Source organism: Atractosteus spatula, chromosome 20, assembly GCF_055471065.1.
Source record: "Atractosteus spatula isolate fAtrSpa1 chromosome 20, fAtrSpa1.hap1, whole genome shotgun sequence".
Taxonomy (NCBI): domain Eukaryota; kingdom Metazoa; phylum Chordata; class Actinopteri; order Semionotiformes; family Lepisosteidae; genus Atractosteus; species Atractosteus spatula.
Genome location: NC_142725.1, coordinates 16,720,484 through 16,744,917, shown reverse-complemented (window position 1 = coordinate 16,744,917; position 24,434 = coordinate 16,720,484). Strand labels below are relative to the sequence as shown.

General features: G+C 47.0%; 2 protein-coding genes across 6 annotated transcripts in view; both read left to right on the top strand.

Annotated features, from left to right (window-relative positions):
• slc25a33 (solute carrier family 25 member 33) overlaps nt 1-17,871 on the top strand; it is a 31,621-nt gene extending 13,750 nt beyond the window's left edge. Inside the window, exons 1-8 of one of the 3 annotated variants that reach the window (XM_088938098.1) lie at nt 3,673-3,826; nt 8,304-8,408; nt 9,079-9,252; nt 11,402-11,479; nt 12,912-13,012; nt 14,095-14,161; nt 15,803-16,065; nt 16,889-17,871. In XM_088938098.1, the coding sequence (XP_088794224.1) occupies nt 9,104-9,252; nt 11,402-11,479; nt 12,912-13,012; nt 14,095-14,161; nt 15,803-16,065; nt 16,889-17,091 (861 nt within the window). In that variant the 5' untranslated portion in view covers nt 3,673-3,826; nt 8,304-8,408; nt 9,079-9,103 and the 3' untranslated portion in view covers nt 17,092-17,871. Of the gene's footprint in view, nt 1-3,661; nt 3,827-8,303; nt 8,409-9,078; nt 9,253-11,401; nt 11,480-12,911; nt 13,013-14,094; nt 14,162-15,802; nt 16,066-16,888 lie in introns of those variants that run through there. The other 2 variants (XM_088938096.1, XM_088938097.1) reach the window with 2 other exon arrangements.
• Nucleotides 17,872-19,795: 1,924 nt separating this feature from the next.
• The window catches only part of tmem201 (transmembrane protein 201), a 37,743-nt gene continuing 33,104 nt past the window's right edge, over nt 19,796-24,434 (top strand). Inside the window, exons 1-3 of one of the 3 annotated variants that reach the window (XM_088937958.1) lie at nt 19,796-20,062; nt 23,350-23,470; nt 24,134-24,328. In XM_088937958.1, coding sequence (XP_088794084.1) covers nt 19,953-20,062; nt 23,350-23,470; nt 24,134-24,328 — 426 coding nt within the window. In that variant the 5' untranslated portion in view covers nt 19,796-19,952. The remainder of the gene's footprint in view (nt 20,063-23,349; nt 23,471-24,133; nt 24,329-24,434) is intronic. The other 2 variants (XM_088937960.1, XM_088937959.1) reach the window with 2 other exon arrangements.

The following is a 24,434-nucleotide window of genomic DNA, read 5'->3' as shown; positions in this document are numbered from 1 at the left end:
ACCTGCAGTTTATAAAAATGTCTGGCCGGTGACTGCATTCCTGAACTTTCTCCAAAATAATACAAAATGTGAGTCCCCAGTCGAACAAGTCCTTCCATATGCTTTCAATTAGACCGGGACTAGAGGGCAGGTGAGCTTCTCAAGTGGCTCTGTGAAGCTGGTATTGTCAGACCTCTTACTGAACTCACCTCAATTATCTTTGTGTTTCGGAGTCTTAATTAAAAGCGTCAGTGTGGTACAGAGATAAAAAAAAACTTGTTTGCGTTTGCTGTTTTCGTCTCACTGAACTACACACCCTTCTCCAAAAGGAGAAGAAAGGAGTCCCTGGAGATTGTCAAGGCAGAGTAATTTACAAAGGAATTGCAAAGCAGGCCTCGCGCACTGTGTGTAGGTCACACCTACTGCTCCACCGAGAGACGGGCTTTCGGGCTGAAGTAATGACACGAACACTCGCCGACACGGTTAATTCCAGACGCTTCCACAGTGTGTTTTCTCTCTTCAGGATAATATCCTCATCAGCCATTATGATCTCGACCGCAGTATAGCGCTGCTTGTCACTGGGAGCGCGACACCTCCCACCAACTGGTCAAAATGGAGGCTCCCAGGAGACCGGACAGTGACTGCCCCCTTGGCACCGAGACCTTTCATCTTTCCGTCGTGGCGCTCCAACACCAGATTTAGCTTGTGGCACAGCTAAAGCCCCCAAATGAGATCTCTTCTAGCCACAATGGCGGCGCTTCTGTACCCAAAGAGTTGTGGATGTCCGGAACAGGGCGCTACCCTCCCATGTAGTTGTAGTTTGATCAGAAGCTGGATGAGATCCTCATAGACTGTTAATTAGCGATTAAATGCCGTATTTGCTCGACGAACCGGTGGCTTTCTCTAGTTTGTAACCGTTCTTATGTTCTGTAGCAAAAAAAAACCCGTTAGATTTCACCAATAATTATTACATCTAAACAAAAGTTAATTTTAAAGGAAAAGACACACAAATGACGAAAGCGCGTTTGACAAAACTCCGCTTCTTCTTTCCTGCTTTGCGGGGTGTGATTAACCTTGAGGTGCTTCATTGCAGCTTCCCGCTCCAAGCTGCAATTTTGTCTTTCTTCCTTTGCCCTCTCATCCCCGTCATTTCTTTGTCATTCCTTCCCCAACTCAAAAAGAAACTAGGAGAGAAACGGGCACCGCACGCCAGCATCACTACCTGCCGTGTGTGCAGAATAATCTTTTTTTTTTCTTTGCAGTACAGTACCCTGAGATTTTTCCTCCCGTGGTGAGAGGAAATGTTGATATCTGTTCACCCTGCAGCAAATGTTATTATCATGGACATTTTTCCAGGTTTTTTAATTCATTCGGGAAGGCCCGCGCTATTTGCTAGGATTCTCTATACAGACGATTGGAATGAGAATTACAACTGTGTTCAGGAGAGCAGGAGGAAAGTTTTGGAAAACTTGCGGATGTCTGCTAATGACTGTTTTTCGGGCGCCCTCGCCGGGGATACACGCGTTAGCGAAACACGATGCTCCTTAAGAACGAGTGTTAAAGTCTAGAGAAGAATATTTGATTCTTGGCTCGAGTTTCGACTCCCTTCCGCGATAGTCTTTGAGCTCCATCCTCCGGCAGATTTTGGCTATTACTGGAGTATAGGCACAGTGTACTCTTTTTAGAAGTGCAAGATCACCATCTAGTGTTAATGCCAATTTAAAGCATTGGGACCACCCAAAGCCTTACAGCCAAAATATTTCGCATAAAGTAGTACTGTCCAGGTCCACTAGAGGTCGTCACTGCTGGAACTAGACTTTGCCTTAAGCGTTTGGAGGCACAGAGGCGTATTCCGCAGAATACGTTTGAATTTGGGAATATGGGTGTGATCCCAAGACCTAATCCCTGGTATTACCGTACATATAGTTTTGCAATATGTACGAAATTTTTAAACGACGTTTACTTTTTTGTTGTCCTTGTTTCCAGTTTTGCGCAAATAAGAACGTTGTTCTGTTTTGAAAATCGATGTAAATAGACTGCTGTCGGCTGTAGTATAATGTTGCTTAGGGCACCAGAGTCCAGACCGAAGGTTTGGGGGTTGAAATAGCTCCCGAGATTTTCAGCTTTTTCCAAAGAAAAAGGAGCTGCTTCTCAAGAAAATTGCTCTATTGCTGACTCTCCATATGATTATCTCCACATCACTAGCAGCTATATCACTCTGCAACTCACAGCTGGCAGCCCAATGAAGCTAAGTAGGGGTGAGCCTGGTCAGTACCTGGCTGAGAGACCTCCTGGGAAGCTAAGCAGGTGTGAGGATCCTAATAATCCTAATAATCCCCATCTCTGAATTGGCTACATCACTCTGCTCTCCAGCCCACTGCCATCTGCTAAGCAGGTGTGAGCCTGGTCAATACCTGGCTGAGAGACCTCCTGGGAAAAACTAAGGTCGCTGCTGGAAGAGGTGTTAGTGGGGCCAGCAGGGGGCATTAGCATTAGCTCCACGGGGACACTATACTGTAAATAGGCCTTCGGAGGAGACGGAAAACCGAGGTCCTTAAAAATCCCAAATCCCAGTTTCTCAAAAAGAGTAGGGGTGTAACCCATGGGGTGTAACCAATGTAATTCGCTACATCTAATAACTGCCACTGCCATCACATCACAGCTGGCAACTGGAGCTAAGCAAGTGTGAGCCTGGCCAGTACCTGGAGGGGAGACCTGGAGGGCCAGCAGGGGGCGCTCACTAATAGTGAATAGTATAGTAATAGTAATTAGTTAATAACTAATTAGTTATTAAAAAAGCACCCCAGCAATGGAACCCAATGCCAACATGATATACCTGGTTTTCCAGGAACGATCATTGGTTTGTTCAGCATGGGGATTTGAACCTGAAACCCACACTCACACACCCACACTGCTGCTTAAAAACTGCAACCACAGGTGTGCTTCCCTGGCTGCGGGAAGGCTTTCTTCAGCTTTGCAGCTTGTAAGAATGCTCATAAATAAGTAGGGATGGGGAATATTGACGTGTATGCAGCCATTTAAGAACCACTATTACAGTACTACAGTACTAATTGTGTTACTAAAACGGAAACGGTATTATGTCCCCACGAAGATATGTTCCGATATCAGCCAGGTGCGATTTATTTATCTTTATTTAGCTGAAACCTATCGAACATGCCTCCAGACCATTTTGTATTCATGAACAGTATTTAAATACACGACGGTCCACTTCATGTTAGCGTTTATTGTAACAGTAAACTTTATGTACAGGAACAAGAACTGCTGAAAATAGAAGAAAAGAAACACAACGTGTCGGCTGTGGAGCCTTTTTCGGGTGAGAGCCATTTTCAGCAGGGGATAAACCTGTACTTGTTCCTTTGCAGACTTTCCAGCTCCCTACTTGAACAACTTTATACACGTGTTCATAGCGAACAGCAAAAATTGGAACAGAATGAAAGAAAGGGTATTCGTTTCCATCCAAATTTTAATTTTGCATGTTACCCCACAAGAAGAACGCTGTGGCCAGAAATAGGAAGTCACGCAGATGAAGCCCGAGTCTCCTCCCGTCAGCTGTTTTTCCCACACGCAAACGTGACGTCAGGGACAACACCCCCGACCCGCCTCCCTGACGTCATCAGCTTCCTGGCGGTGCCTGTGCGGATTTTGCGCACTGCGAAGCTCCGAGCAGGAATAAGCCGGCTAGGAGCTACAGTAGCGTTACGGCTGTCGCACATTTCCTGTCGGGGGTAATTCAAACAACAAATCCACTCGAACGAAAGTAAGCAGGTGACGATGACATCCTGACGATGGCCCAGAAAGATACGTTTTTGCATCTGTTTGCTGGAGGGTGAGTTCTTTTGTTAATTTCTCATGGTTCTTAGCTGAACGCGAAAGATGATGAAATTGTATCTGACGTTGGTCTCCTGTTCTCGGTGAACTCAGGGGTGTCGCGGTGGCCGTCTGAGCAATTAAAGTTTTTTTTAAAAAAAAACGGCGCAGAGCTGCGATCCGAGTATTTATGAAACCTTTCAACACAGTGCATTCGTGTGGACTTGGCTATGAGGTTTTAAAGGCGGCGCAGCACGCCTTGCCTGTGGCTCTGACATATTGGAATTGTTTAACCTTGTAAAACTGAAAATGACATTTGAGTGCGTCTGTACCGGTTTGGCTTAACTTTGTGCGGTGCATTTCTGTGAGAGAGGCGGCGGGTTAAGATGTTTTCAGACAGATGAAGTCTTGAAGGGTTGTTTGGGACCGACGTGTGGATTTTTTAAGTTACTTTAAACAGAATGTTTATATCTTAAATTTCAGCTGTAGTGTGGAGCGGGTGATTGGCACGTGAATGCAGCGTGGTGTAGTATTTTATCAGGAGGGACGGTGTGGTGTCTTCTCTTCAAATGATGCGAGTTAGATTAAAAAACAAGAGGTTTAAGGCAACCTTAAGTCCAACTGTTGAAAGTATTGCACAGAGTCCAGGGTGATTCAGGCCTCTGAGCTATTGCTTATAGACGCCTGGTTTATCGTTATGCAACCTCATGAATGCGTTTCATGAACAGATCTGCTGAAAGGTGAAAGATGTCCTTTCTTCTGGTTGTTAAGGACACGTACACGAAGGCTCGAATGCTCTTCGGTTTGGTTTCATGTTGTATGTGCTGGAAGTCTTTTTGTTTTTAATGAAAATTTATATTATGGATTCAAAAGAGCTCGCACGGTGTTCAAAGGTATAGCATGGAAAGGCACGATTCTGCGTGCTAAAGCTGGATAGAGGACTGCTCGACCCCGATATTAAAGTTTTGCAGTTCTACATTATGGCCAGTCTGTACGCGACGCGATCACTAAATTAATTAATTGCATTTACATAGCTGTTTACATATGGGGAAAAGACTTCATCCAAATGCCTTCAGTGGGCACAGTGCCGATGGAGAACTCATGCATTGCTGTTTTTTCTTTTCTATAGTTTATTTTCGGAATTTCTATTTCGTTTTAAATAAGCCTCCCGTTCTTGTTACATTTTTTTCCTGTTCTCTCCCCTTTCCGCCCCTGCAACCTCTGTTAACCTATTTATTAAAAGCGCCCGGTTTGGTCACAAGATCGGGGACCCGGTAGTTCAGGGAGGGCATACTAAATTTAACAAACAGGACATGGCAGGGATGCACATCTTTAAAAGGTGCTGATCGCTTCGTGTGAAACATGTACTCCAGTCTGCACGAACCCTGAGCCCGAGTTCTCAGGTAACGGGGGAGCTGGCAACATGTAGCATGAAATGAACTGCCAGGCGCTTAGATTATAGCCTATGCAGGTGTACTGCAGCCTTTAATGCGTGGCGTGGCCCTTTTGATGATCCCCGGGGTGTCTTCGGGGGTACACCTGCTGGTCCCCGCCCCGCCCCGCTTCCTTGTCCTTTTCCATCGACGCAATTGATCAGCCAAGCGAACACACGTTCTAGGAGTCGCAGCAAGTGAAGCAAAACGCACACGACAGGTCGTAGCCATAAATTAAAAATCAACGAAGTGCCGTCGCCCCGGCTCGTCTGGTGTGACGCGGGGAATGCGCGCCTGGCTGCCTGGCTGCCGGTGCTCTCTCCCTGCAGAAGCCAATCATTAACCGCTCTGATACTGGGAGACAGCGGCTCGGCCCCGGCAGCTGGGAAGCCGGCTGCTGCCTTTTTTATTTCGCTGTGGTTCAACCAGCAAATCGAAAGGCGGCACGTCTCCCCCGGTCGGGATCAGGAGATCAGCAGTCACTCGTACCCGCCTCTCTTGCAGGTTATGCAGAGGCTAGTTTCTGATGAAGGATAAGGTTGGCACACCTGTTGGATGCCTGTGAGACTGTTACGTTTTTCGCTCTTTCTTTTCCTCCTCGAGCCCGGAATAATTGAAGGATACAAGTTGCTTATCTACCCCTCATGAAGAACAAACTAAAATAGTCTTCATCGTTTCTTAACGTGGAACATTTTCCTTTTTTGCCTGTCCCACGCTCTCGTGCTGTTACAGCCAGTGACAAAACAGCCTTGCTGTAGGAGGCTTTGGCTTTCTATGATGAGCCGTTTTTTTTACCTGTTTTTAAGGTACGTTTAAACTCCGTCTTGCATGGGGAGTTGCTCGCAGGAAACTCCAGTGTTGATGTTCTCAAACGGGTAAATAGTTAACAAACAAATGTAACAAACACTACAGATAAAAGAATCGTAGTGCAATATTGATGGCACTAGCCTGTTCAAAGGCTAGCCTGTCCAAACTGGACATGAGTTTAATTAATGAAAAAAAGATAATAAAATGATAATCACTTTAGAAATCCTTTAGTACTATTAAATGAGATTTCCTCTCTTTACCCCTGGAATGAACGTCCTCGGCCAGGCTGTGCTTCGCTGTGGGTGTGGTCTTTATTTTTTTTTTGCCAGCAGCCATATCACCCTGCAACTCACAGCTGGCAGCCCACTGAAGCTCAGCAGGTGTGAGCCTGGTCAGTACCTGGATGGGAGACCTCCTGGGAAAAACTAAGGTCGCTGCTGGAAGAGGTGTTAGTGGGGCCTGCAGGGGGCGCTCACCCTGCGGTCTGTGTGGGTCCTAATGCCCCAGTATAGTGACGGGGACACTATACTGTAAACAGGCGCCGTCCTTCGGAGGAGACGTAAAACCGAGGTCCTGACTCTCTGTGGTCATTAAAAATCCCAGGGCGTTTCTCGAAAAGAGTAGGGGTGTAACCCCGGCGTCCTGGGGTTCCCATTGGCCCTTACCAATCATGGCCTCCTAATAATCCCCATCTATAAATTGGCTTCATTACTCTGCTCTCCTCCCCACTGAGAGCTGGTGTGTGGGGAGCGTTCTGGCGCACTATGGCTGCCGTTGCATCATCCAGGTGGGGCTGCACATTGTGGTGGTGGAGGGGAGTCCCTATTACCTGTAAAGCGCTTTGAGTGGAGTGTCCAGAAAAGCACTATATAAGTGTAAGCAATTATTATTATTATTATTATTTATTGGTTCGTTTCGCCCGGTGCGGTCCAGTCGGTTCACGTGAGCCGCTCTCTGCAGGTGTAACGCCCTGTTGCGCCACACGCGGCGCTGCTCTCCCGCGGCCGCTGGCCCTGTGACCTGTGACCTGTGACCTGTGACCCTGCGGTGGCGATCCGGCCTGCGTCAGGAGCCGCGTTCTGTTTGTTCTGAGTGAACCTCGGAGCAGCTAGACAAACAGACGTGGGTTTTGAGAGGATTGTCCGTAAACACTTTTTTTAAAAAAAACAACAACCTTAAATGTGAACTTTAATCCCTGTAATGAAGTGTGTGGGCTTTCAAAGTTAACTTTTGGGGGGAGGATAACATCTGTCACTGAGAAACAGAGAAGCAAAGAGGAGATTAAGTCTGAAGGCTTGTGCTGTGTAACTGCTTCTCTCCATACTCACTGTAATAATGCTGTCTTTGCCATGAGGCATCGAGGACAGTAGGATAAGGAACTCCTTTCAATATCAAATGCTTTTGCAGAACAAGTAGAGTCAACATTAAAACACCTTTTTACTTAACCAGCCCTTGAAACGTCTGACATCCCAGATGACGGTCCTGTTGTGAAGCCCAGCACTTCTCACCTGCCTGTGCTTTGCGTTAGGGCTCCGCTCTTACTGCTGCAGGTCACTCCATTCGTTCTTGATGATTCAAACAACTGGGGTGTGAAACAAAGCTGAGCTTCGTAAAAGAAACTCGCAGTGGAAACGGGTTCAGCTAACAGAAAGGGGTGTGAAAGAGTCATGTCCCTTGTTTTGAACAGATTGCTCAATCTGCGAGAGTTTCACAAGTGAGTGCACGCTGCGTCTGTAGAAGAAAACTGCAAAAGTGTAAAATTAACTCGGTGCCATTTTTGCCTGTGTTTAAGGATTTAGCTGCTTGCAAGATATTAAGGTATGAAAAGCTTCTCTCCAAAGATTGCAGCTTCTTTTCGTTGTAGGTCTTTGGAAGGACAGTGGTAGCTGACTGGATAACAAGAAAACCTAACTTCTAAATATCTAGTGTGACTTCTCACAGGAAAACAAAAGCATTGGTTTAAATCTGACAACGGGAGGCATATCTTTATATAAAGGGTTATGGGAGTTTAAACAAAATAACACATTCAACAACCTGAGGTCTTTCTGTAAACAGCTGGATCAAATCCTCAGATACCACTAATTAGCTATTCAAAAACTAACAAGCTAGGTGAGCCTGGCCTGTTGTTTGTAACCATTCTTATGTTCACTGACAGCTGATAACATCTGAACACAAAGTGTTGCTGTTGGTTTTTTTTTCCTGGAACAGTTGTTTTTAACCTTTTTCCATTGATAACATTTGTCACTCCTTCCACAGTTCAAAGATAAATCAGGAAAGAAACGGGCACTGCGCCACAGAAACGTTCCCTGCTATGCGTTGAAGTTAATCTTCGAACCCGATTTTGCCAATAATTGCTTTGTTGTGAGTGGAGGATTTTCATTTATTTTCACATTTACAGTGTCAGAATCAGTTTCTGGGAAAAAGAAATCCTTGTTGGAATGCCCACACACTCTCATGCATCAGAGTGAGCTCGCACTGAAGGTGTGCTAACCTTCAGCCTAGGAATCAGCAGGAACCCAGAGTGGAATTTTAGCTGCTTTTATTCAGGGAGGATTAAGGGCCTGTCTCTACATAGCACTGTAGGGGGCATTGAATGTGAATGAAATTCAAATTAAGACAGAAATGAAGGCTAAAAAATGGAAAATAACTCCTTACTCCTGGATTTGGAAACAGATGAAGACATCTGCTTTTGTATGCTATAGATTTTGACTTCAATCTACATTAAAACAGGTTTTTGAAGTGATATGGTTTGTAAAAAAAGGCTCCTGCAGGAGCAGCTGGGAGGTAATTGGGATGAAATTCGTTAACTATGGCTTTCTTATTGCCAGGTTGACAGAGGAATTACTGGAAAAAAGAGTCACACAAAGAGTTTGGAAAATCCTGGTTCACACAGTAGCAGTTTATCCTGTGGAATGTGTGCAGGGAAGGATGAGGGAGAGGAAAGGTGTTCGAGTGTTGAGGTTCCGGAGGTCTGGTTAGCGTCCTGCAGGAGGAACACGCCCTCAATCTGCCTGTGTTTTCCTGTTCCCAGGTGTGGTGGGACAGTGGGCGCTATCATGACGTGCCCCCTGGAGGTCATCAAGACCCGGCTGCAGTCCTCCGGCCTGTCGCTGCGCCCCATCTTCCAGGTCCAGCTGGGCACCCTGAACGGCACGGGCATGATCCGGCCTTCGCCTGTGGCCCCGGGCCTCTTCCAAGTGTTGAGGTAACGGCGTCTCGTCAGCACCAGGGTTATTTGCTAACCTTGCTTCCCGGTATATTAAACGAACAGAAAGTGAGCGCTGCATCTCGAAAAGGCTCAGACTGTGGTTAAGAATGTGGTTAAGGCCTCATCCAGCACATAAGCTCTGTTATGTCTTTTCACCAACGATTCTTAACCCAAGTAGGCTCATGCATCACCATTACCTGGTGCAAAGGGGTCTGCAGACACAAAGGATTGTACCAGCCTTCGCTGGGCGCAGCTGGTGTGGAAGTCCTCCTGCTACGTGCAGAGAGTCAGTGCTTGCTGTGCGCGGGCGAGGGTGACCTATTTTGGGCATCTCTGAGGCGACCGTTCCAAGTGCAGTTCCAAGGAAGATCAGACCACGGACCGTGTGACGTCTGCTCTGGGACTTGGCTTGCGCTTACATGCAGTAAAAGCCTCCTGATGAGCAGCCTTCAGGAAATTAAAATCTGTGATGACGTTCCACTTGGATTGAAGTCCGTTCAGTTTGTATTAACTCCTATAGAGCCTCGGACCCCTTCCTCTCTTTGAAGCTATAATTTTCTATCAGTTAGAAAGTTAGAATAGAGGTTTTTAAATGACTGTAGGTTCTGCAGAAAGAAAACTAGAAAAAAGTAAGGGAAAAGTAAAGGTCATTTTCTAGTTTTAAAACTAGTGCTGAGTCCTGTTTTCTGGTCGTTGAATCTGAAAATTAAATCTTTCTAGATAAGTACGAAGTTAAATTTTATGCACCCCATGACTGCCTTTTGCAGATCTCATTAAACCATTCTGTGCCCCCTGTGCTGAGGATTGTGGCCCTGCGTTTACCGTTGCGTTCGAGGTGCTGTGTTGCCAAGTAGCAGCTCCCCTCGCTTTGCACCGCCCAGCTCTTAATCGCTGCTGTCTGTCTGGGCAGGCTTCCTCTTTATGGGCAGTGATCTCTGGCCTGGCAGCCCCGGTCTGCTTCTCAGCCGTGCTACTGTATCTCTGCTGCGTGACTGCCAGGGGCTGGCATTTTTTTTTCCTTAGCTGACTCTCAGAAGCTTGAAATTGAAACCGAGCGAGACCTTTTCATTACCAGCACCGAGGGCCTTGGAAACCTCCAGAGCCAGAGTGTAAATTACAGCCAGGGCTGCATCTCTGTCGTCTGCTGACGCTGACTGTAGCCAGAAATGAATAGTCTGATTCTCTTGCTGAGGGCTATTATCTCAAAACAGCAAATGGGCAAAATCAGAGTGTTTGCAGTTGATGAATCTGTTGTTGGACTTGTGTTAATTATGCTAAAAAAGAATATTGTTTTCTTTTAACACTTGCGTGTGTTTGTTTTTTAGGAAGTGTTCTAATAATAGTGGTAATTGCTGGTTGTCGGAAAAATCTGGGAACTAAAAAGCTGGTGAATCGTTAAGTAGCTAGCGGCTGCAGCTTCTTTGCCACCAGTGCGCCTGCTCATCCCTTGAAAAGTCATTCTTTTTGTGGCACAGAGCCCTTCATGTCCCTGTGTGCCATACAGCAGTTCATCAAAAATCCACACTTCTGTTTTATTGCACAATCCAGTATCTAGTCCTATTGGTACTATAGTGCTTGCTACCCATGTTCTCTCTCCTCAGAAAAGTTCAAAGTTGACCTAACGCTAAGTGAATGGCTTAAAAGAGCTCTCGCACAATCTTCTAATATGGTTTTTATCCTGGCTGCTGCTGTTTCCTAGAGACCTGTGGTCGGTCCAGTATAGGATGGTTGTGTGTTCGATTTCTTTTCGATTGATTGCATACTTGTGTGTAGCACCTTATCTCTCCCACAGACGCTTGTTAATGTTTTTCTCACCTGTGCACCGGGACAGATAGCGCAGAGACGTGCTTGCCAGAATAAGCAGAGGTGTTTTGGCTCACACTAGCGATAAGGCGCTTTGGGAGTAAATGGTTACCAAATGCGCCTTGAGCTTTTTAGTGTTGCTATGGTATCAGGCTACACGGAATAAAGAAATTTGTAATAAAATTGAGTCTTGCTGAAGGGTACAAACGTACCATTCTACCTGAGATATAAGCCCACAAGTTTCTGATTATAACTTATCTGATGTTCTTAACTCAAATACCTATTATTATAAGCTCCATAGAAAAAAAAACACTGCTCCAAATGGTATGTTCTTTTTTTCCAGGTCCATTTTGGAGAAAGAAGGCCCAAGGTCACTCTTCAGGGGCCTGGGGCCCAATCTTGTTGGCGTAGCCCCTTCCAGGTAGGAACGGGCTTGAATGGATGTGTTCTGGGTCGGTGTAAAAGCGTGGTGATTTTTCATGGTGGGCGTTGATCTCGAGGAGAGTTCTTGGCTGTGATTGTGTTACAGTTGTTTTGACGCTATTGGGAAACCGCTTTGCATGGTCAAAATGTTTTTGATGCCGCGGTTAATAAGTTGCCAGAAGGGACAGGAGGTTGTAAACAGTGCTGCCTGTTGAGTAAGACAGCAGCCAGTTGGTGCCACATGGGAGTTACAGAGGCTTTCTGTCCTGACATGATGAGACAGAGCGTGTGATTGTACTTCCTGTACTCTTTCACCCTTGAGTCTCGGTACAAACAGCACTGAGCCTGTCAGGTCATCAAGGTCACGGAGGCCTAAGTTTCTCAGAAAGGAGGGAGAAGAGAGCAAAACGCCGTCTTATTGGGCAAAGCTGTTTTTTTTCCTGTCCCTTGTTACATTATAACACTTCCCCCTTGCTGGGCTCTTTACACAGTGAGTGTTGGGCAGAAAAACAACGACACTTGGAATAATTAACTCCCAAGCCTGGAAGAACCTGCTCTTTTCTGCAAGGCTGTACGTGATGTAACAACAGGGTAATCGTAATCGTATATTGAAGGAGGGAAAATGCAGCTGTCAGAGGACTAAATATTATTTGGCTGATGATTTTATCTGGAGCAATATAGCATTTTCACCCATTTATACAGCTGGGTATTTTATTGCAAGAATTCAGGTAAGGTACCTTAATCTAGGGTACGACAGCAATGCCAAACCTGGGATTTGAACCTATAACTTTTCAGCTACCGCACCCCTGGCCACTGCTCGAAACGTGGAAGTGAAAGATACTCTTGCCCCCTGTCAGGGGTCCAAGGCAGGATTTGGGGATGAGACTGTAGAGAGATTATTGTGCTGGCTGCCTGGCCGGCTGTCCCGGTGCTTTTGGTATGCAGAAGCAAGGCAGCCATTCATGAAGCAGCAGTACAATAAAGGAGGAGCTGGGTGCTTACTCAGGCCTTTTCAGCTCTGCCAGTGCAGGCTGTTCCAGAACCTGTTCAAAGAGATCAGTGTGGAACAAAACGGAGGGTATCAATCATTGCTAAAAGAGCACATGGACTAAAAATGTGCCATGTACACACCCATAATGCATTTGCAGTTTTCATCTGGAAGACGATTGTGAATTAAGCCTCTGCCATTGAGCTGTAGATGTTTTGCTTTAGACATGAGTAAATTAGAAACGTATTCTGCTCAGGCTTATAACCTTGTGCTCTCCCTTAGTCAGCCAAAACAAACACATGCGGTGTCTGAGACTCAGCGGAGCCCCCTTTAGATGGGGTGGGGGGGTTCTGCTTGTATTGTCCCCGCCCATATCGTTCCTCTGTTTGTTTCTCATCCCAACTCTCTCTCTCTTCCTCTCTCGTTGTGTCCTCCCACCCAGAGCGATCTACTTTGCTGCCTACTCCAAATCCAAGGAGAAGTTCAACACTGTATTCGTGCCGAACAGTGGCGTCGTGCACATGTGCTCTGCGGGTTTCGCGGGTGAGTCTTTTTCCTCTTCTCGGGATCGTGGGTGAAATGAGGTGGGATCGTTTCAGCAAATTAAAACACATCTTCCTTTTGGGGGGGGGGGGAATCTCTGCTTCCTCGCATCTCTGTGTTTGATGTGATGTTCCTGGGCCGGTGCGGAGGAAACAGAACCCTTGCGATCTGGCTGAAGTGCTCTTGTTATGAAACACAGCTGCTGGCATCAGCCGGGCTTTCCACAGCAGTTGAGGAATTTGCCTCTCGCTTGCAGAGATCATGTGCGCTAATTATACACCCTGCACCACTGCGTGACTGATCGCGCACGCCAGACAGTGCCTCTGCTTTTATAGGTTTGCCAAATACAAGTTCCACCACCTGCTTTGTTTAGAGGAACGCCGTCTGCTTAAAAAGAAAAAAAGTGCTCTTTGAGGTTTGGAACAGTCCATTCAAAAAAACAACTGCAGTGATTCTCTGGCTTTTTCAAAACATTTTTTCCCCATCCCCTCCGACAGATAAAATAACAGGGTTTTCCTTCTTATGTGAAGGAAGATGTTGCTGCTGAAAACAAATCGCTAAAAAAAGACACTGCTAAGGAGTCAGGCTAGTAAAGAGAAACCAGGTGCGTTCTGGGGTTTAAGAGGCCATCCTGCACGGACGGGCTGGAGGAACTGAGCCTCTTTAATCTGCAGCAGAGACAGCTGTGAGGGGCCCTCGTACAAATATTCAAGATCCTCGAAGGCACTGACTTGGTAAAAACCGAGCGGACTTCTACACCAGGGAACAGTGAAACACAGACCAGAGGTCTCATGTGCAAACTCTGTGGAAGTGCATTTAAAACCGAGAACGGGAGACGCTTCTTTACGCAGAGGGTTGTGGGAGTCTGGAACAAGCTGCCCAGCCAAGTTGTTGAAACCCGTACTGGTTCAGATGACTACAAACTAGAGGGGGGGGCAATTGGCTCTGTTGTCTGGGGTCCAGTGGGATGTGGAGAGCAGGCTGGAGGATGAACGGGCTCCAGTGCATTAGGGGTGTAAAGAAGGTGTTTTGGAGAAGTACAGTATTAAGCTCTTGTTTTTTTTCCCCCCTCCTTGTTGCAGCTTTCATCACGAACTCCCTGATGAACCCAATCTGGATGGTGAAAACCCGAATGCAGCTGGAAAGAAGGTAAAACAGGTCCCGACTCCGGAATCCTCTCCCCTTTCTGTACATCTCTGGAGGGCCTCGGAAGGAATGGCCTCTCGGGACCGACGAGAACGTATGAAGATCTGTAGCTTAACTGAGATATTCACATGCAGATGAATGTTTTATGTTGTTTCAGCTACAATAGTTTTGCATACATCAAAGGGAAGCGGTCTTCCTAGTATTTTATATTGGGCACAGTCTGTCCTTGAAGAGAACCACTTCAGTGGCGGAGAATTTGAAAAGCAGGAGTCTCCTGTGTGCCCTCTTTAGCACATGAAACAGCTCATGCATCTCCTGGCACGTCCTGCTCGACATTATAAATATCCTTCTTGACGCAGTTGAGTTGGAATACCTCTATCTATATTCAGGTATAGAAAGGGCAGAGGTCAGAAATATCATATTGTTGGATGCCGTCAGAATCGTGTATTGGCAAAGCCGGTTTGAATGGGCACTTTTGACACCTGCGATTCCTAGCCAGGATGAAATGTGCCGTAACATTTCATTCTGATCGTCGGCATTGCATTCAAACTTCACTCAGGCTGCATAAAAACTTTGAGCCATCCAGAGGGATTTGCATACACAGTCAGACTCGCACATGATTATGTCCTGTGCCACACCATTGGAAAAAACTGTCATGGAACGGTATCTTTTCAGCAGAAATAATTAGACGGTCATTCTGTGAGAATTTACACTACCAAGATAAAAGAGCATTAGGCTTGCGTCTGCAGCATTTGAGCCCGTCGGTGAGGGAAGCACAGCTCCTCACCCTGCGTTCACCCTCCCACGCGTGTCGAAGTCTGAGTGAAGCCATTTCCTCATTCTCTCCGTGTGGGGAGCATGAGAAAGGTTATGACGTTTTACACAAGATCAGTGTGCATCTTCAGTTCGTATTTCATAAGAATGTAGAAGCACAGGCAACACGGACGCCCTCCAAGTCGAGGAAAAAACCAGCTGAGCAAAGTTCATTGACTGTCCTCTCTTACTCATTATCTCTTGATTTTTACTAACGTTATTATTATTATAAAGATTATCCTGGTCGTTCTGAATGTCGGTCTTAATACTATCTTACAAAGTTGTCAGTTTCAGCCCAGATATAAAAACGCAGCTGTTCGTTCCAAAAAATGTTTGGGTATAAAGTGAAGAACACATAGAAATTGGTTGAAGAGTTACTTCTCTTTTTTCTCATTCTTAAAAAAAGTTACGTTGGAGGATTAGAATGTGAATTCCGATTTTCCTTTTGTCTCAAATAACAAAGCAGTGAAAGTCTCCTGATGGCTGTATGAGCAGTTGAAAGTATAAGTGAGCCAGTGGGTTGTTTGAAAATCACTCCGTGGATTGTTTTAACTCCTCGGAGTGAAATGAGTTTTTTGGGGGGGGCATATTTTAAAGCGACATTTCATGACCAGAACACTCTAACACTTTTACACATGCATGTGTAAAAATCCAGCCTCCCGGAAACCAAACAGAAAAATGAATTGATTTGCGAATCCATACTTGAGTCCCTGTAATTTCCACGTGCCTGAACGGGATTATGCTGGGTTTTTTAACGCGCAAGTGGTGTTTGAACAGCTGACATCACCTCCTGACCGGCTGCTGATTCTGGCTCTCTGTCTCCCCCTGCAGGGAACGGGGTGTGAAGCAGATGAACGCATTGCAGTGCGCCAGACACGTGTATCGGACGGAAGGGGTCTGCGGGTTTTACCGCGGACTGACGGCGTCCTACGCCGGGATATCAGAGACTATTATCTGTTTTGTTATTTACGAAACGTTAAAGAAGCATCTGGCGAATTCCAAGATGGCCGAGAAGGAGGCTTCGGATTTCCTGGGGCTGATGGCGGCCGCGGCCTTCGCCAAGGGTTGCGCCTCCTGTATAGCGTACCCACACGGTAGGTGTGAGGCCTCCAGGGGTCAGTGCGTGTGTCTTTGCGAGAGAGGCCGAGAAGGAGGGAACCCCATTTACCCCCCACCTTAACTGCTTGGTCATTCATCCTACAAATCCTCTACAAACATCTCGTTACCCAGGATGTACGTGTATTACATACTTTTAAACACGTGAGGGTAACCGATTTACTCAACAAAGAAAAAAAAAATAATTGCATACACTTATATAGCGCTTTTCTGGACACTCCACTCAAAGCGCTTTACAGATAATGGGGACTCCCCTCCACCACCCCCAATGTGCAGCCCCACCTGGATGATGCGACGGCAGCCATAGTGCGCCAGAACGCCCCCCACACATCAGCTCTCAGTGGGGAGGAGAGCAGAGCAAAACAGGTCATTGCTCGTCTGTTTTTAAGCTGTGAAGAAGGAGTCAGTTTTGTCCTTTTTCTCAGTGATTTGTACCTAAGATTTGGCATTGCAGTTAAGTCTTCTTTTGTGAAAAGTTAGTTTACCATTAAAAAGTAATAAATTCGAAGTACAACACTGCCACCTTGTGCTCTGTTACGCAATTGTCCATATATGAACAGGGTTGGCAATTGTCGAATTATTGTAAAGTTTGACACCTCAGTTAAAATAGAAGATGTTTAAAGAGCGATATCATTATGACGGTGTCTTTATAAATACTGTAAGGAGCACATTCTGTCCTGTACCAGCACAGGTGCAGGTGGTGGGTTTTTTTTGGAATCGCTTGGCTTTGGCCTGTTCCTGGAACGATGTGTATTTAGTCCTAGACTAAACGTTGTCTTGTGTTCTCCCCTTGCTCCTCAGAGGTGATCCGAACGAGACTTAGGGAGGAGGGCAGCAAGTACAAGTATTTCTTCCAGACGGCCCGGCTGGTGGCGCTGGAGGAGGGCTATCCGGCGTTCTACCGGGGACTGATGGCGCAGCTCATCCGCCAGATTCCCAACACGGCCATCGTGCTCTCCACGTACGAGCTCATCGTCTACCTGCTCGGAGACGTGGCCAAGTAGATCACAGCAGTGGACCGAGCCCACGGCACACAGAACGGCACCAGCAGCTCTCCTGAGGCCTGACACCTTCCTCCACTCATCCCAGGACAGTGTCACGGGCGGCTGCGCCGACACGGATGCAGACTTTAGACTGTGTTACCCAGACTTTTATATATTATTGTTTTTATTTGAAGAAATAAAAAAACGGGAGATTTTTTTTTTTTACAAGACACTAAAAGTGTTCCTGAATTTCATCCTCGGCACTTTGACGGAAGACAAAGCAGAAGTGTTCTCTGGTCCTGGATCTGTCGAGTATGAACTAGGAGGTCATTATGAAGAAATGCAGCTGGAGGAGTCTAGATAACCTGTGCTGTTAGTTACTGTTTCTTTCAGATTTCAACAGATGAAAAGGTCCACTAGTTTGCTTGCAGATTGTTTAATTAAACAAGAATGTTTAGCTGATGCACTGAAAGTCAGTGAAACCTGCTGCAGTCCCTCTGAAGTCAGCTAGACTAGTGTGGTTGACAGAAAGACTTGCATACATGCACTGTTCTCAATTCTTGGACTACTGGCTGGAGTTTTGGACGTCTACAGTTCTGTTTATTTTTTTATCCTGTAGGGTGGAGTTTAATTTAAATTATTTCTGAATAGCCTTGCTATGTGTCCTAGGATGGAATCAGATTTTATAACTCTGTTTAACACTTCCTTCTTTTTGTCACAAGAAAAACACATTGTTGTGTTTTACGAACGAGGACCTAAATGCATATTTAAACCATGGTTTAATAAAAATGCAAATATGGATATTACGTTTGCGACTGAATTGGGAGTACATTTGGGGTTAAAAAAAACTCTTGACGCCTTCGTGACGAATTCAGATGTGATGCCAGTTAGGAAATGTATCACACAAGCCCCTTCGTCACGCATTCAATCATTTCTTTTTGTAGTGGTATTGGTGTTTGGGGTCCCAGAATTCTCTGTAATGGGTTCCGACTATATTAGCCGACTAAGGAAAAAGGTGTGAGTGTTTGTGATTAAACCTGTCCAGCACGTCAAACCCATGATTAATACTGTGCAGTGGTTATGGCCTCACCAGCGTCTAACGGTGAAGTTGTTTAAACTAGTGATTCCTAACCCGTGGGAACACCAGCCCACCAGTGTTCTCTGAGGTGCCCACTGGAGAGGGTGGGTAATACAGTACAGTACATAGGGAGTGACGTCAGAAAGAAGTGTTCACCCAAGTGTAGTAATCACAGCGGTGATGGTCACTATCCGTAACTGTGCTCCTATACTAAAAACCGCAGGAGTACTTGCGCTCCTATAGTACTTGCAGTCTATATACTGGCTGTAACCAAAACCGAAGCTTCTCTGTTTGAACAGTGTTGCGCACAATTTGAACGCCGTCACCGAGAAGCTGATGTGATCGTAGCTGCTGGTGGTTAGACCTTTGAAGGGAACATGTACAGAAACCACCGGGACAATTGTTTGCAAAGAGCATTCCTCTCTGTCGCAGCTGGGCGTTAAGTTTCTGCTGCTTTGAGCTACCTCGGACGCGCGCGAGTCAGGGTGTTCAGCTGTTGATAAACAGCGCAGGCATAAGCTGTGCACAGCTTTCGTGACTGATCTCTTTGTCACCCTCTCTCGATCTCCATCCCAGCGGGATAGGATTTCCCGGAGGCGAGCCCGGGTGTTTCGCTCAAGGTGAGCAGCGTATGTGTATGTGCCGTTCCTGCAAATGCAAAGCTTCACATGTCACAGGCTGGACGATCTGTTTAAAAGTAAAAGTAAGCCAAGTAAATCAAAGTCATTTCAAACATTAAAAACTGTAGAAGTTCGATTCCTCCTTTATTCCTGCGGTTCTTTTGGGCCATGGTCCGTAAGCCCGTTTGTTGGTTCAGAGAGCAGCAATTCCTTGTGACGTTACATTGAAACATAAGTTGTTGGTTTTTTTTTTTTAAAAAAGGTGAAACAATGACTAATGAAATAATGAGTTTTCTACGATTTTTATGGCCTCTTCCTTCTTACAAAGTGGCAATGCTGAGCAGGCAGCGGGTGAACAACTGCCTGAAAATTCTGCAAACCCTGCTCTTCATGTTGTACAGCGATCAGCCTGGCCTCCAGGTGAAGCCTTGTTCTAGCTCTCCCCCTTTCGAACCTTGGTTCCTCTCCAGGTTTCTTCCTACTTTAGTCTGGGGCAGTTTTTCCTTGTCACTGCTGCCTTAGGCTTGCACATAGGGGGGAATATGTTCAGCTGCTTTGTGACAATGTCTGTTGTAGAAACCGCTATACAAATCAAACTGAATTGAATTGACGCGCTCACTGGGACACGCGCGGCCAGGCGACACGATTTTTTTTAAAAAAAGTTTATTTACATGCAAAATGGGAAAATACAAACAAACAGCGGTATATACAGTACATACAAATATACAGATGTCTCAACATGACACAACAAGGTAGCAACAAGTGAATGAAACGGGGGGGGGGGGGAACAAGAACAAAAAACACTTTGTCCATAGTACAGAGGTTATGTGGTGTTTATGGAGTGACATTAAAAAAGTTTATATGCTAAAAGACTTCTCTAGACCAGCTCACCCGGCCAGGTGACAGATGCGCTGCAGTTGCGCGCTCCGTCCTGCGTGCCGGAAGTCGCGCTCCTCGGCGCGGGGCGGACCAAGAAGGCGCGTGGGGCGAGCCCCGCTCTCTGATTGGCTGCCTGCCCGGGTTCGGCCAGGCGGGGCTCGGGGATGGCCGCTTGGAGGTTATAGAACGGCGCGCGCTGGCTCGCGTCCCCCCGGCTGTGCCCGCGACCGAGACGGACGGCAGGCGTGTGCAGCCCCCCCCACCCCCACCCTCCCCCCAAAAAAAAAAACACGAGCCGGAGGACCATGGAGGTTTTCGGTCAGATGCTAGCGGAGTACCCCCAGCTTACCCTCGCCGGGGGAGTCGGAGCGACTGCCTGCGCTGCCGGGGCAGTCGTTTACAGGATTGCAACGAGGTTGGTGGAGCGCTGTAACAATAGGCCCGATTGCGCCGGGGGCTGTCGTGGAGGGTTTCTGCGGGACACTGCGCCTGGCGCTGGCGGCGTGTGCTTTGGCAAGCCCGCCCCTCTCCCCTCACTTGGGTTTGGGCATGTTTGCAGTAGTTGTGTGTGTGCTCCCGGTTTTGTTTCTGGTCTGTTAGGAGTCAGCTGTTGGCCGCGGTGTTTGCGGCGCTGCCTTCCTATTGCGATTTAACAGTGTTGGGTGCATTGGTGATTCTGTAGCACAGAGTTATCATGCCGGGTAGTGTAAGGTGGTAATAATATTGTATTTAGGTCGAAGTCATGGTAAATGGTTCCCGTTTCTTGTCTTCTCTTAATCTTAAATTAAAATGAAAAGGCACGTTTAGGAGCATCTGATCTAATCCTTCCGTGTCGGGTGCAGTACTGTACTCGATCCTTCTCGTTCTGGCGCCTACAGATAAGATGCTCCGGGGTGAGAAGGTTCATTAACAAAACAAGGCGCTGTCATTTTTCACCTTGCCTCATGACCTGGTTCCGCTCTGTGATCTAGAGCGCGAGGTGTGGCCTTGAACGAGCTCCCCCCAACATCTGGAGCAAAGGGAATACAGATGTGCACAGCTGTGATCGGTCCGCGAGAGGCTGCACAAAGGCATCGCCTCGCGTTCGCTCCGTCGGTGTCCCGCTCTCGAGCTGCCCGGGGCTGGGCATCACGCCGCGTGGGGGTGTATAATACGTCTCAAACTTTATGTTGAAGAAGGATCTCTCGGCTCTGGCTATTGCTAACCTTCTTAATAGTAATGTTCACTGCCGTTGGGCCAGTTACGCGCGTCTTATAATACCGCGTCAAATTCTGCGCGAAGCTGTTGAGAGTTTTAAATAATTTTTAAAGACAAATAATCTTTGATTAGTAGAGGACAGTCGGGGCAACTGCTTCAGACAGATGGTCCCATCGCACCGAGGAGCAGCAGCTGCGGCAAATGTATGATCTATCCCCTCATATCCCCCCCTGTACAGCTGCTCCAGACTTTGAGTTTGGCTGGGTGTCACCCAAACAGCCAGCGACACTGTAATCGTCGAATCGCACGTTTCTTCCAAAGTGGTTAGATTTGTATTCTTACATGAGCGTCGGAACACTTCCTTGCTGTTCGTCGCGACCTGTAGGACAAGGAACATTTTGTTTTTTTTTTTATCAATCGCCTTTGCTAGCGTTCCGTTTTCAGCACGGGCTCCACACGCGCGTCAGCTGGTCTCGGTCTGTGACCGTGACGAGACGGCACTGATCCCCACGGACAGCGAGCAGCTGCTGGCGGGACAGAGCCTGCAGTATTCGGGTGGCGATGGTCAGAGCTACAGTATGTGTTTCACGCTGCTGTGCCGGCGACACACAATGCAAAATGAAGAGGGCATTTGGGCGGGCGGGGCGGGGGGTTCTGCCTGTCCTACATTTATTGTAATCTGACGAACGGCGAAGGAGTGAAGCAAATGCAGTGATGTTTTTGTTTTTATCCTGATGTGCGGCGTGTCGCATGGGTCTGTGCTCTGGACCCCTGACTGCGGGGTCGCTGGTTCAGATCCTGGGGGGGGGGGGTGCTGTAGCAATCGCTGCCGAGGCTTATAAGTAAAAGAAGATTGATCACGTTCACCACTGTACATCGCTTTGTATACAAGCTTCAGCCAAACCCAGATTAGAGAATATTTAATTAATGGGGGGGATGTTTGGTTATCTTTATTTTTTTTAAGTCTAAGTGAATCACCTCGGCATTTGTTCTGAGCCGTTTTTAAGGAAACGGATAAGTCCCGCACGCTAACGCTCTCTCTCTCTGTGCCTGAGCTCACATGCACATCCTGATACTCCAGGTGAATGAAAGGAAAGTTCCCCCCCATTGCTCTAACGGGTTTGAAGGATAACGGTGGTGATGCGCTTTGCACAAACCAGGGATGCAGGGCGTCTCGTGGGGCCGGTAGTGTCTGATCTTCAGATAACACCTCCAGCGTGTAGGTAGTGAGCCGTGAGATATGAGTGTTCTGTTCTCCCTTTGTGTGCTGTTGAGGCCCACGTGCACCATGAGACACCATATGGTGTCATTCCCACCCCCCTTGCTTAACCTCAATAAGGTTTAAGAACAACATGATAAGGATTAAGGAAGCAGTACGGAGACTAATACACAAGTACACTTCACCTGCCTGAACCGTGCCTCTCAGATTGCTTCCGCTGTCTTGTTTAAAAAAAGTCTGTTGCCCCTTCTGAAACGAATACTTGTTTTGCCTGTGTGCCTATTTTGTATTTGACAAAAACGCCTGTATTTGCGGTGTTTGTGTGAAGTGCCGTGTAGTATCGGTTAGGATGCAGAGATGTGCACAGCTGAGTCTCTTCGCAGGCTGCGCTCCGAGAGGGCTGTAAGGATGGGATGGGTCTGTGTTCGTCCGTGTTCCCCTCGAGCCAGGGAGAAGGAGGCTGACCCGGTCCAGCTCCAGCTGTGTGTATTTGTCCTGATGGAGTCTTGTGTGTTGTAAACTCACTGCTAACCAGCACTCAAACATGGCAGTAGCAAACACTTTCATCGTTTTATTGACGCAGCTTATAACGAAGGTGATGTACATTAAAGTTTTGAAAACCCTTATACTCATGAAGCGAGCAGGGCACAATGCACTTACCTGCTGTGAACTAATTTATTTAGCTGATGCTTTTAGCCCAAGGGACTTGCATTGTACCCATTGATACAGCTGAGTATTTTACTGGAACGATTCGGGTGAAGCACTTTGCTCAGGGGTACAACAGCAGTGTCTTGATTTGGATTTGAACCCACGACCTCCCAGCTACCTGTCTCGAGCCCTGACCACTGCTCCACACTGCTGCCAACTCAGTGATATTCCCAGAATCAAGAAAGAAACGGTAGACAGACCTAACTGCATGTTTGCACAAGGGAGGCTATTTAATAGAAAGAGACAGCGAAAATGAACCTGTTAGAAAAGTTAACTGGTGTTCAGTAAATGAGAAAATGCAGGCGGGGGCGTTTTGGAACAGCAGTACTGTTCCCAGAGATGAAGCACTCAAAAAGACAGAATGGTCTTGGTTTTTATTGCTGTCTGTTGCTAATGGATGTCAGACACCAGACCGGCGGCTCTGTCTAAGTCTGGAGCAGAATACTGTCAGGGGTTTTGTTTGCAGACAAGAACGACAGTCGCAGAAAACCATTTTGAAAGCATGGCTCATCTCCTGTTCACGGGGGGTGTATTCACCTCTGGATTTAGTTTGTTCTTTGCTGTTTTTTCCCCCCCAGGAAGAAGCCCACGCACGTCCAGGTTAACTGCTGGTTCTGCAGCCAGGACACTGTCGTTCCGTATGGGAACAGGAACTGCTGGGATTGCCCCAACTGTGAGCAGTACAACGGCTTCCAGGAGGTAATGTGCTTGGGAAATCTTTTTACGGTCTGATCAGCTGATCAGCAGTGCCGCACAGCTGCCAGGGGGCGCCCCCTGCTGCCCGTCCCCCAGCTGGCATCGCAAGCACTACAGTCATGGAGGAGGCAGGGAAAACATTGTGCGTTAATAGATGTTAGTCATATCACTCTGCTGAGCCCTTTGTTCTGCAGCACGCAGCTCCGTGGTGTGAAAAGGTGACGTTTTGTGCAGCGGAAACCAGGGTACGGAGGCTGAGGCCAGCCAGACTGTAAATTCAGACCATGATGGTGCAAAGATAAATGCTGAAGAAAAGGATGTGATCATCTATCCATCCATCCCTTTTCTAACCCCTTTTTTCCCCATTCGGGGTCACGTGGGGCTGGAGTCTATCCCAGCAAGCAACAAGCACACCCTGGACGGGACGCCAGTCCATTGCAGGGCACCCACACTCCCACCAGGGCCAGTTTCAACCTCCACAGGAAGCCAGTTAACCTGCCAGCATGAATTTGCTCTGGGGCAGGAACCCCATGCGACCACAGGGGGAACATACAAACTCCACACAGACAGCACCTCAGGAATTGAACCCGGGGCCCCAGAGCTGTGAGGCAGCTGTGAGGTTAAAATGTTGCTTTTTGTTTTGCCCTGTGTGTGTCTGTGCTTCAGAATGGTGACTACAACAAGCCCATCCCTGCGCAGTATATGGAGCATCTGAACCATGGCGTGTCTGCCGGCCTGCCTGTGCCACAAACGCCAAAGACTCTTCAGTTCGTTAACTGTCAGATGTTACTGTGCAAGAAATGCAATAATAACCAGACTCTGAAGATCAAACAGCTGGCTTCATTTGCGCCAAGAGAAGAGGTATGTGGCTATTTTTCTTTAAAAGGGTCAGGTTGTAATAATATTTAATATTTATTAATTAACCATATTATTTTTAACCATACTATTTTTGCACTGTTCCAAGAAT